The following is a 12,724-nucleotide window of genomic DNA, read 5'->3' on the forward strand; positions in this document are numbered from 1 at the left end:
TAATTACAGGTGAGTACCTGCTGCTACGCTTGGCGCGTGCCCTGGCATAATATGCTTCATAGGATTTTGGTTTCAGTTCAAGTGCCTTTGTAGCGAATTCCTCAGCCATCCCAAAGTCCTGGAAACATTAAGAAAAAGTATACTGAAGGCACGGACTCACTGTTCCAGAAAGAAGAAAGAAAGAAAGGCACGACAGTCTGTCTACATAAGGTTAAACTACGACTGAACCATGCAAAGGGACACGACACGCTCCAGTACTGAACCACATATAAAGTTCAAATTAGTAAAACACTGACTACTTTTTAAATTTTTTCTTAGTTATTTATATGTAACTGTTTGTCATCTGACTTACATTCATTTTCCTCCGACAACGGGACAGGTTAAGGAAGAGCGACACTTTGAGTTCTCTAAAAGTCTTGAGGTCCTCACTGAAGCCTTCGCGGGGGAACTTTTTTAGAGCACACTGGTAACGCTGGGCTGCCTCCTTCACTTTCCCCTTCTGTTGGACAAAACACAAACGAAAGTGTGGATATCATCTCTTCACTCTAAAATAAAAAAGCTCATACAAAAAGCCACAGCTCTAGACATAAAGATACATTCATCCCGGAGGTGAGACGTAGTCACCATCAAGTCACCACCAAGTGTTTGCAAGCTGACTTGAGACTTGACTTGGGACTTGCAGATTGATGACTTGAGAGTGACTTCGTCCCACCTCTGATTCATCCTAATATTTTAGGATAATTCTCAAATTAGCTTGTGCCTTGAGGTTGTAATAACAAGTGGGGACCCAGGGATAAAAACCATCCCTGAACATCCGACTTGGTACCATCAACCAAATTTCACCAAAGCAGAGACAACACCATCCATGAGCAGTGGTCACAGTTCAGCTAATCAGGATAACAGATAACAAAGGTAACTTTTTCGTTAGCAAATTGGCTTTTCAGGCAACTTTGAAAACCATTCATGGACCCACTAGCATCCAGTAAATTTACTTCCACCAACTTTAAGTCGGTCAACATAGACATAAACACCTGCTCCTAATTTTCATCATCCATCCAGAAATCACCACCCAGCTACCAGGTGGACAGAAGTCTGTTAAATTCTACAGTGAAAGCCGAGCTGCACACTACAGGGGCTGCTGTCTGACCTTGTAAAAACTGTCTCCCTCCTCGATCAGTTTGCTGAGTAAGATGATCATGATGTCGGGTTTGGAGGTGGCCATGGCCCACGTGGCTGGACCTGGGTAGCACAAACGGAAAATGAAAAGAGTTGGTGAGGTGGTTGCACAGAAAACCTGCAGCGAGGAACGACTGGGAGTCACGTTAACACGCATCAACAGTATTACACGGATGAGAACAGCAGCAAAAAATGAGGAATGGAGGAGAAAAGGCAGGCAGCCACTGCTGAAAAAAGATTACAAAAAACAAAATAACAAAAACTCGTGCTGACACCTTGAGAACACTGTGAGCTCGCTGCGGGAACACTACAGGACGTCAGACCTGGGTCAAATATTATTTGATAATACTTTAGTACAGCTGGCAGTTTGAAGGCAGAATAAGTGCATTTGTGCAGGTTTACTGTTTTTGGATGTTCTCCAACGCCACACCACTGATAAAGCTGATTAAAAGCAAATCGGGCGTAACTATTAACTGCAAATACGATTTGATCCAGGCTGACCAGATGGACAGAAAAAAAAAAAAAACACACAATCACATAGTCTGGTCTTGCACTACATTTTCTCTCTGCTGTAATGGGTCAGGAATGCAGAAAAGCAGGACAACAGTAATCAATAACTAGGAAAGAACCCCGTGTCTGTGCAGACTGGTTTGAGACTGAAATAAATCAAACAATTCCTGAAAGTGGTGCATCTGCGTCTGTCCGTGGTGCAATGAGCCTTACATATATAGACACACACACCACAAGATGATCAGGAGACATGTACATATACACTGACCCACAGAAGCAAGCAGAAATGATAACATGAAGCCCCTTTCACATGTGCACGCTGGTCAGGGGACGTTCCTGAGACTGGCTGAGACGTTACAGAAAATGTGCACATTAATGGGATACCAGGAAGGTTGCAAGTGTCTCCAGAGACAAAACATACATAATATCAAGGTGTGTGTGTGTGAGATGCATAACACCGTGTTCAATTGTTGACAGCTTTTTACTTTTTTACCATTTTATATCAACTGATAAAAGAAAATGCAGAAACTTTTCTCTGAATTCTGAGTTTGATTTTTTCATCAGTGTGTCAACAGAAAATCAAATTTGAAATGTCCAAACATTCCCAAAATAAGAGACAAATGTTAGTTTTTGTTTCTTCTCTCCCTGCAAACCTTTTAATATTTCTCACATGTATGACTCACAATCTTTATCAAATGTGGAGGTTTTTTGTTCAATTTTTTTTTTTAAAAAGAGCAAGTTTTCAAGCTACTATCCTCCTTTTCAAAAATAAGAAAAACAAATATGAGTATAAAATACTTCATATTTGTATTGCATGATACATACGTAAGAGACTGAGGTTTGCCGGATTCCCAGCCAACAATAAAATGACAAAAACCTGACTAAATCCACTCAGATGTTCTTAAAAATCACATTAGAAAACACTGCATTTTAAAAGTGAAACATGGCCACACATTTTAATTATTTACTGTATGTTTATTCATAACTATTAAGCAGCATCTCGCTTTAAAAAAAGGTTTGAGGCCCATTTGAGCTCAGTGCAAAGGTCTGAAGCATCACAGCGTTTGTGTATAAATGTTTGTTTCAGCAAACGACCAAATTAGTAATTTAAAGTGTTAATTCATCAATGATAATAATAACAATACCAACAATCTAATGTTGCTAGAATTTTGTCGAAACAAATATAATAATAATAATACTTAATTTCTTTCCGTTTCCAATCCAATGAATGCTTCCACCATTACAAGTAAATATTATTTTAAAGATTTTGTCAAGTAACAGGATTGTTCACCAAAACTAAACTAACTCAGGTTTAACAACATATGTGTTTTTAATTCTTTCATAGTTCATGCTTAACCGCTATCTAGAAGTTTTTCATGATTTTTGCAGCATCTTTAAGGGTTTCTTTAAAAAACAAGAACAAAAAAAAAAAAACATCAGCTTCAGGATTTTTCTCAGTAGTTCATGAAATCAGTTGAGGAAAACCAAATTAGTGCAGCGATGTAACTGGTTCAATGCTACGTGCAAATTGGTACAATACACTCAGACTCTTGCAGTTACTATCCCACACACGTGCACGGGTTAGTCACAGCACAGCCGTGCACGAGGCCGCCCTGTTCTGTTCTGTTCAGGCGTCCACATGTGGAAGGGGCTTAGCAGCTCAACAGGTTGTGAGTTGGAGGTGGTGGATCGCGGTTTACTGAGGTAGGAATGTTGCTGCTCGACCGAGCTCACACTGAAGAAACATCTAGAAGATGAACAGCACAATAGATTATCACCTCAGTCTGTGGTGGGGAGGTACAAATCGATTACAAATGCATGCATGTGTGTCAAATCAGGACCACGCAAACATTACTGAGAGCTTCTGTCATGCATCTGGGAGATGAGAGGTTAACACCTTGATACAATTTCACAGGCCGGAGGCTGGGCATGCTGCTGTTAATAACTTTTGCGTCTACCTCTAGGTAATCCCGACTGCGTCACTGTCAGTGCTAATAACTGCTTGGATGTTTTTATTTGTCAGTTTCAGAAGGTTTTGGAAGCTAAGCTGGCCTGCCGACACTTAGGATGACACAGACAACACAGAAAGAGGAGATAGAGCTGTCAAAATGCCTGGTGGGGTGAGAAGTCGACAGCCTCGGCTTTACCTCGGGGCCGACTGGGCAGCGTCTGACATCCTGGTGCCGGAGGGGGGGGAATAGAAAGCAATGGAGGGGTGGAGGGGGTGGTGAACGAGGGATGGCAGAGCAGGAGGTGCAGAATTACCAGAGAAAACAGGGTTGTGGGAGTGTGTAGGTGCAAGAAGAAAGAAACAGAGGAATGTTGAGAGAGAGAGCGGGAGGGAGGGAGAGAGACAGAGAGAGAGATGATGTTGGTGGAGGAGGAGGAGGATAAGTGAGAAAAGGAACACAAAAAAGCAGGAGTGAGAAGCGGCGATAAGTGCCTCAGCAAAAAAATGAAAAACAAAAAACCCAACCACATGCGCTAATAACAACCTGTCTCTGAGCAACGGCAGAGGACAGAGAGAAGGGATGTGATTGGGACAGAAACGGTGAGCGATAGAGAGCCACTGAAAGACCACGACAGAGAGGGAGAGAGGCAAAACAACGCAGCAGTAGTACAAGGAAAAGAAACGTACATCAGAGCCATAAATAGCTGGAGAGAAGCAGCGCGGTGCAGGAGTGGGAGGCGGACCACACAAAGCCGTACAGAGCGGTTTAACAGACCCCTCCAACATAGAACATCTTTTATACCGCAAAAAAACGTCAAATTTCATATGACTTTCTGTTACCACGCTACAGGACAATAGCGCCACATCTAGAAGAAGTTTTTTTTTGTGCGTTAGCCGCCAGTGGACACTTCCGATCCTTGCGCCACTATTACCTATCTTGGCTCCTTTCTTGAGAAGGGCGACCACCACAGACGTGTTTCTGCAGCCCACTGCTCTGTCGAGAGGACGCATCCCGCTGTAGTCTACGTGCTCTATCATGGCACCGTGGTCAACCAGGAACTGCACCTACAAGGACCAAAACAAAAGGCTGAGGAAATGCAGAAAGAACAGCAAGTCTGCAAGAGCAGAAGTATTATTACAGTAACCAAAACTGGACAGGGTTATGGAAAAAATGTGGTGCATTTAATGTGCCTAAGATTGTTTTCAGTATCACAGAAATACACCCTGGAAATTCACAGAACATAACTGGTAAACACCAAAGTGTGAAGATCACAGTTTCCCACAACAGTGGTCTAGTGAGTGGTTTGACAACGTAAAGCAGCGGGCGTGGACCTGGCAATGCGCACAAAATTAACCACAGCAAAACTACAGATAGAGCAGTACATATGGAGAACTTTAGCACAACTGAGGCACTTCCAGAAAACCTTCCAGTGATGTCAAGCTGGACAATGTCATGACAATGTCATGGGATCCACGGAAATGCAAGGAATCAACAAAATATGTCAAAGATTGTGATGGAAAAAAGGATTTTTTTTAAAACATCTCAACTATGGTTTTAAAAAGTGGGGAGGGGCATCAAACAACAAATTTCTAGAGTTTATGAAATGGTGACTCTGAACTGACTGAAGAGGTGTGTTCAAGGGTGAATGTGTCAGTCTATATGTGGCGGCCCTGTGACAGACTGGTGGCCTGCACTGGGTGTGCACCCTCATCTCACCCAATGATTGCTGGGATAAGTTGCAGCAGCCCATGACCCTTAAAATGGATGGATGTGTCACCAAGAAGAAAAAAAAAAAAAAAAAAAAAAAAACTCTCCCATGAATGATGCCTTCTCCTCACTGCTCATACAGACGTAACCTTAGTGTGACCCGATTATTTCACCTTTCATTCGGATAATTACAGGATTTTGAAGTGAAATGTGTCTGTGACATGGCAGCTGGAAGGACAGATGTGCAGAAACAGATGATCACTAGTTATTCCCTGACCTCACGCTGAAATAAAATAAGAGTGGGGGTTCCTGGTCAAAGCTTTTATCACACGGTGCATCTGGAAAGTATTCACAACGCTTCACGGTTTCACATTTTCTTGTTATAGCCTTATTCCAAAATGGATGAAATTCTTTTTTCCCCTCAAAATTCTATACACAACACCCCATAATGACAATGTGAAAAATTTTTTTTTTTTGATTTTTGCAAATGCATAAAAAAACCATAAGAAATCACATGTACATAAGTATTCACAGCCTTTGTCATGGAGCTCAGAATTAAGGTTGGGTATTGAGAATCGGTTCTTTTCAAAAATCATTAAGAAATTATTCGATCCACCGACATCAATAGCCTTTTTGCTTAAAGATTCCCTTATCGGTCCTTCACAGCGGCCGTTGTTTTTGTGGGTGTTTATCTGGAAAACTGCAGCGGGTCTGTAATCAGCCACTTCTGCAGCAGCAGAACGAAGTAGTGCTCAGACCCACTGCTTTGTTGGTTCTCTGCCTTGCTGCTTTTCAGAAGCGGCAGGTCTGCTTCTTAACCCCTCTCAAAGCCATTAAAATATGTCAATCGTGAGTCACTTTTGTATGGATTAAAGTCACTAACTGGGATTTTTGTCTTGCTGCGGGCAAGAAATGAGAATCATCCTCTATTCCATTCGCACAGCTCCAAACGCTGTGCCGCTGTCTGCCAAGTCAGGTTAGAAAGATAGAGTCCGGTCGGAATTAATAACGTCAAAGCGAATCGCCATTTAAATCAAATGACACCTCTTTCCAAATGTTGTAATACAGACAACAAACTAAAACATTTTTTTTCTCACAAAATGAGACGTCGTCCGTGTTTTATGAATTACATCATGAGTGCAGCGCAGCCGGCTGAGCTCAGCTCAGAGGTATGGAGTTACATTTCTGTCATTAATATCTGAAAGGAAATGCTTTTGACAAAAACTACAGATTTTGTTTATTTCTACTGATGTCCAGAGATCAAGGATCCAGTGACCAATTTCATACTTATTTACTTTTAGACTCGATAAAAACGTTGACATAGAAAACCTGTAAAGCCTACTTTTAGTACACAGAAAATTCACAGGAGATATTGATAAAAGAATCGATAAGGAACTGGCTCGATAACCGGAATTGATAATGGCATTGATAGATAAAATCTTATCAATACCACCCCTACTCCTAATTAAGCTCAGGTGCATACCGTTTCCACTGATCATCCTTGAGATGTTTCTACAGCTTAACTGGAGTCCATCTGGAGTAAATTCAGTTGATTGGACATGATTTGGAAAGACACACACCTGTCTACATATAAGGTCCACAGTTGACAGTGCATGTTAGAGCACAAACCAAGCACGAAGTCAAAGGAATTCTCTGTAGCCGTCCGAGACAGGATCGTCTCAAGGCACAAATCTGGAGTTAGGGTACAGAAATATTTCTGCTGCTTTGAAGGTCCCAATGAGCACAGTGGCCTCCATTATCCGTAAATGGAAGAAGTTTGGATCCAGCAGGACTCTTCCTAGAGCTGGACGCCCATCTAAACTGAGCGATTGGGGAAGAAGGGCCTTAGTCAGGGAGGTGACCAAGAACTCGATGGTCACTCTGTCAGAGCTCAAGCATTCCTCTGTGGAGAGAGGAGAAGCTTCCAGAAGGACAACCATCTCTGCCGCAATCCACCAATCAGCCCTGTATGGTAGAGTGGCCAGACAGAAGACACCTTTGTAACTCCTTAGTAAAAGGCACATGGCAGCCTGCCTGGAGTTTGCCAAAAAAGCACCTGAAGGTCTCTCAGACCATGAGAAACCAAATTCTCTGGTCTGATGAAACAAAGATTGAACTCTTTGGTGTGAATGCCAGGCATCATGTTTGAAGGAAACCAGGCACCATCCCTACAGTGAAGCATGGTGGTGGCAGCATCATGTTATTGGGATGTTTTTCAGCAGCAGGAAATGAGAGACTAGTCAGAATTGAGGGAAAGATTAATGCAGCAATGTACAGCGACATCCTGGATGAAAACCTGCTCCAGAGCGCTCTTGACCTCAGACTGAGGCGACGGTTCTTCTTTCAGCAGGACAGTGACCCTAAGCACACAGCCAAGATGTCAAAGGAGTGGCTTCAAGACAACTCTGTGAATGTCCTTGAGTGACCCAGCCAGAGCCCAGACCTGAATCCGATTAAACATCTCTGGAGAGATCCGAAAATGGCTGTACACCGACGCTCCCCATCCAACCTGATGGAGCTTGAGAGGTGCTGCCAAAACTGCCCAAATATAGGTGCACCAAGCTTGTGGCATTGCATTCAAGAAGACTTGAGGCTGTAATTGCTGCCAAAAGTGCATCAACGAAGTAATGAGCAAAGGGTGTGAATACTTGCGTACATATAAATAATAATTTCCTTCAGGATTAATAAAATTCTTTCTTATTGTTATTCTTATTTGCAAAAAAAAGAAAAACTTTTTTCATGTCATTATGGGGTGTTGTGAGTGTAATTTTGAGGGAAGAAAAATGAATTTCATCCATTTTGGAATAAGGCTATAACATAACAAAATACTATAACAAAATGCGGAAAAGTGAAGCACAGTGAATATTTTCCAGATGCACTGTATATGCACAGATATTTTGACCCCCCACCCCACGTACCACTTCAGAGTCACCATAGAAGGCTGCCAGATCAAGGGGTGTGCGTCCATTCTTGTCTGCATGATCAGGGGCGGCACCACTCTCTACTAGGCAGTGGACAACTGGTAAATGGCCCTTCAGACAAGCCCAGCTCAGAGCCGTGAGACCCTCCTTATCCATCAGAGACAGAGAGGCTCCTGGGAAAAGAAACACCACCAGTGAGACACAGCCAGTCATCTCTGCTTCTGAATACCAGCAAGCAATCTCTGTGGTTGCCTCGTGTCTTCTTACTTTGACAGAACACCACAAAAGACATCAGTGACTTCATTCAGATACAATTAAGCTGCAAATGTAATGTGAAAGTGTACAGACTTTGGTTGGCATTCACAAAATGGTGATCCCGTCTGTGCGCCTAACAGTCAAATTTGAGGCCCGCTTTATACTTCTGCCATTTTTCTGCAAGAAGGAAACTGATATTCTTTTCAGCTGTTGCCAAATCAGACTCAAGGTGTGGGAGAAAATGCACAGACAGTACCAAAAATGCACACTCGTGATTTCACCCATGCAATGGCACAAATAATGAAAGACAGGCCAATAGATAGAGAGACCAAGCAAACACAAACAATCTATTTATATGTCATATGACACTAGCTGGTGCCTCACTGAATGATACATGCAACATACATCTTTGATCTCATGCAAATATTCTTATCACTGCACGCATAATTTGTTTTGTAACTTGCCTTGAGCGAGTAAAAATTCCACAGTTCCCAGGTGTCCCTCTGAGGCAGCCATCATTAGAGGGGTACGGCCCTGCTTATCCGCCAGGTTGACATCAGCTCCATGAGTCAGGAGGAGGTCCACGATCTAAAACAGATGAAACAACAAAAGAGAATTTTCGTGATAAAAAATGCATTTATTTATTTCCCGTCTTCGCCTGTTGGAGGGCCTGGGGCGGGGCATCAGCCCACCCCCTTTTTTTGAAGAAAGTTGTTTAAACACCCACCCAAAATTAAATTAAATTACAAGGAAAACATTGAGAAAAGGACAAAAAAAAAAAAAAAAAAAAAAAAAAAACCAGACACAAATGGGTGAGTTATATGTGATCTATTATTTATTTGTGAAGAAATGAGACATTTTATTGGCCATGCTCGTGCATCAGCCCACCCCCGTCTTCATGCAGAATTTCACGTGTAGAGCCCTGGACCCTCTGACGGGTGAATACGGTAACTGTTTTTTGTTTGTTTGTTTGTTTTTTAGCTTCCTGCAGAGAACACAGTCTTAGGCATACAATCCTGAACACAACTTGGCTCTCAATAGCCACACGTGTAAGTTAAACAAACAAAACGATTTACACGTCTGTGAATAATTAGCTGGTGCAATGGTAAAAAAATGAAAATGCATCACTAAGTGATAAAAGACCAAACCCATAGCTGCAGATCTGCCAATACATACATCTTCTACCGCTTACTTGGGATCAGCTTGTGGGGGCAACAGCTCCAGCAGGAGACCCCAAACTTCCATTTCCCGGGACACATTAACCACTTCCAACTGGGGGATCCTGAGGCATTCCCAGCCCAGTGTGGAGATATAATCTCTCCACTGGGTTCTGGGTCTTCCCAAGGGTCTCCTCCCAGCTGGACGGCATCCTTACCAGATACCTAAACCATGTCGGTTGTACTCTGAGCTCCTCACGAATGACTTCTCACCTTATCTCTAAGGGAGACACCAGCCACCCTCCTGAGGAAACCCATTTCGGTCGCTTGTACCCATGATCTAGTTCTTTCAGCCATGACCCAACCCTCATGTTTGGTGAGAGTAGGAATGAAGATTGACCAGTAGATCAAGAGCTTTGCCTTTTGGCTCAGCTCCCTTTTCATCACAACAGTACGGTAGAGTGAATGCAATACCGCCCCTGCTGTGCCGATTCTCCAACCAATCTCACATTCCATTGTTCCCTCACTAGTGAACAAGACCCCGAGGTACCTGAACTCCTTCACTTGGGGCAAGACTCCATTCCCCACCATCTGTTTCCTACTGAGAACCATGGCCTCAGATTAGAGGTGCTGATCCTCATCCCAGCCGCTCCACACTTGGCTGCACACTGACCCAGTGAGTGCTGGAGGTGACAGGCCGATGAAGCCAACAGGACCACATCATCTGCAAAAAGCAGTGATGAGAACCTGAGCCCACCAAACTGAAGAACCCCCTCCCACTGACTACATCTTGATATCATGGCCATGAATATCAAAGAGGATTGGTGACAAGGCGCAATCTGGACCAATACCCCAGTTTGCCACTCCTTTGGAACTGTCCCAGACCTCCATGCAATGATGAAGAGACGTCTCATCCAAGACAATGGCTCAACATCCAGAGCCTTCAGCATTTCAGGATGGATCTCATCAATCCCCAGGGCTTTGCCACCGTGGAGTTGTGACTTCCACCGGGGCAATTGAGGATGATCCCCCATCAGCTTCCAGCTCTGCCTCTACTACACAGGGTACTCCAGTCTGATGCAGGAGTTACCTCCTCAATTGAGGCCAACAGAGTCCCATCCTTACTGTGGATGGTTCCCTGTTTTCTTCTCCTGTTTTCCGCTCTGAACTTCTGCCATGTCCGCTGCTTTGCCTCCCTCTGACAATGTAGTGGCTATTATAATCAGGTCTATAAGTATTTGGACAACGACTTACTTTTAAAAATATTATTTTATTATTATTAATTTATTCAGTGGTGATACACCACCACAATAGAACTGAAATTAAACTATCAAGATGTTCTTGTCGGATGTACTTAGAGCTTTAATTCAAGGGATTTAACAAACTATCACAGCCATTTTTAAACACAGTCCCTCCATTTATTTTCAGAGCTCATAAGTAATTGGAGAAACTGGATACAGGAACATTTCTAAGTCACTGAATATGTCTTGGACTTCATGGGCAATCTATCTGAAGAGACAGTCCTCAAAAACGCAATGACTGCACAAGAAGATGACTCGTGATGAAAGTCACCAAGACACCCAAGCTGTGAAGTAGTTTTGGGCTTCTGTTGCTGTGACTGGAGAAACTGCATAGTACCATGTTTGACTGTCACATCATCAGTTATTCAGGTTCATTATGGTCTGGAACGGGAAGGATTTTCTTTAAAGGAAGACAAAGTTGCAGCTATAGTTTGCCAGAAGGTACTTTAGGAAACTAAGCATAGATGCCAGAGACATCTGAAGTAGCACATTTTGCAGTTGATTTAGAACATGATCACCAATGAGCTGGTGATGCCTGCTCAGGGTTTAAGGACTTTCTTGCTAATTAGAAATACTACCAGCAGAATATTAAACCAATCAAAGCAGAGGCCTTGGCTGCCAAGCCCTTGAAGATGTTCTCAGTCAGGCGAAGGGATCAAACAGTCACTGACCTGCCAGTGTCCCTGTCGGACGGCACTGAACAGCGGGACGATGCCTCTTCTGTTGGGCTGGGCCACGGCTGCTCCCTGTTCCAGCAGCAGACGACAAACGTCCAACTTTCCCCGGCCGGAGGCTGCAGTCAGAGCTGGAAATGGACAAGCAAAAAAAAAAATGACACTCCAGTTACGTTTAGTTTTCAACTAAAAATTTCAGAGCAGAGGGGTGGACCTAACTCCGAGCTCACAAAAACTGAGGTGACGGCTACAGCCACACATCTGCTATAACTCCTGGTAATATCCATCCAGATGTGAAAATTTACAATCATTCATACCCAACACCATCAATGAGCAGCACAGACACTTTCTTTGATGAAGTATGACTTCATTAGCATTTTGGTCAATGTTTTGTTTATTCAATTTATTTATATGGCACCAAATCATACCACAAGTCACCCCAAGGCGCTTCACAAGGTAAAGTCTAACCTCATGCACATTCACAAATACTGCAGGGTGAAAGGTGGTATCCTTTTTGTTCCACGGTTAGTTTTTTGTTCCCTTGAGTTACTATGGGTTTTGGTGGTGCTTTTCTGTTAAGGCAAAAATGTTTGACAAAGAGTGAAGCCAATTTAATCCCAGAATCCACCTTGATGGATTTACCGAGGCTTAGCATGGAAGGGATTCTGAGATGAGTTAATTTTCTTTTCTATAAGACTGCAGCTCATGCCACCTTCCCCTCATGTATACTGGTCTGACAATACCATAAATCATCATGAAAATATACAAAATTTAGTCTGAAATACAAAAAAATAGAAAAAAAGCAAGCCACAGAAAAACCTCCCATAAATGCCAAAGAAACCCATACAAAACTGATCAAAACTGAATTATGAAACTTCAATAAATGAGATGTGTTTTAAAGTTTGTTTGTTTTTTTTATTTTAAGACTCAACAGACATCAACGTTCTGATGTCAGCAGTAAAATTATTCCAAAGATTGAGACTGTGATATGAAAAACACCTGCTGACAGAGTAAAGGGCAGCTTACACTACAGCAATGCTGTGACTCAGCTGCTGTTTGGGCCAACACAGC

The 12,724-nt window shown here is 42.8% G+C and overlaps 1 protein-coding gene across 9 annotated transcripts in view; it reads right to left on the reverse strand.

The window, feature by feature from the left end:
• Positions 1-12,724, reverse strand: part of tanc2b (tetratricopeptide repeat, ankyrin repeat and coiled-coil containing 2b) — a 381,104-nt gene that overhangs the window by 4,876 nt on the left and 363,504 nt on the right. For all 9 annotated transcript variants that reach the window (XM_034193361.1, XM_034193366.1, XM_034193364.1 and 6 more), the window contains 7 exons: positions 11,651-11,784; positions 8,986-9,109; positions 8,264-8,439; positions 4,570-4,702; positions 1,148-1,239; positions 353-499; positions 18-118 (listed from right to left, as the gene is read on the reverse strand). In XM_034193361.1, the coding sequence (XP_034049252.1) occupies positions 18-118; positions 353-499; positions 1,148-1,239; positions 4,570-4,702; positions 8,264-8,439; positions 8,986-9,109; positions 11,651-11,784 (907 nt within the window). The remainder of the gene's footprint in view (positions 1-17; positions 119-352; positions 500-1,147; positions 1,240-4,569; positions 4,703-8,263; positions 8,440-8,985; positions 9,110-11,650; positions 11,785-12,724) is intronic.

The sequence above is a fragment of the Thalassophryne amazonica genome, chromosome 18, assembly GCF_902500255.1.
Source record: "Thalassophryne amazonica chromosome 18, fThaAma1.1, whole genome shotgun sequence".
In the NCBI taxonomy this organism is placed as follows: Eukaryota; Metazoa; Chordata; class Actinopteri; order Batrachoidiformes; family Batrachoididae; genus Thalassophryne; species Thalassophryne amazonica.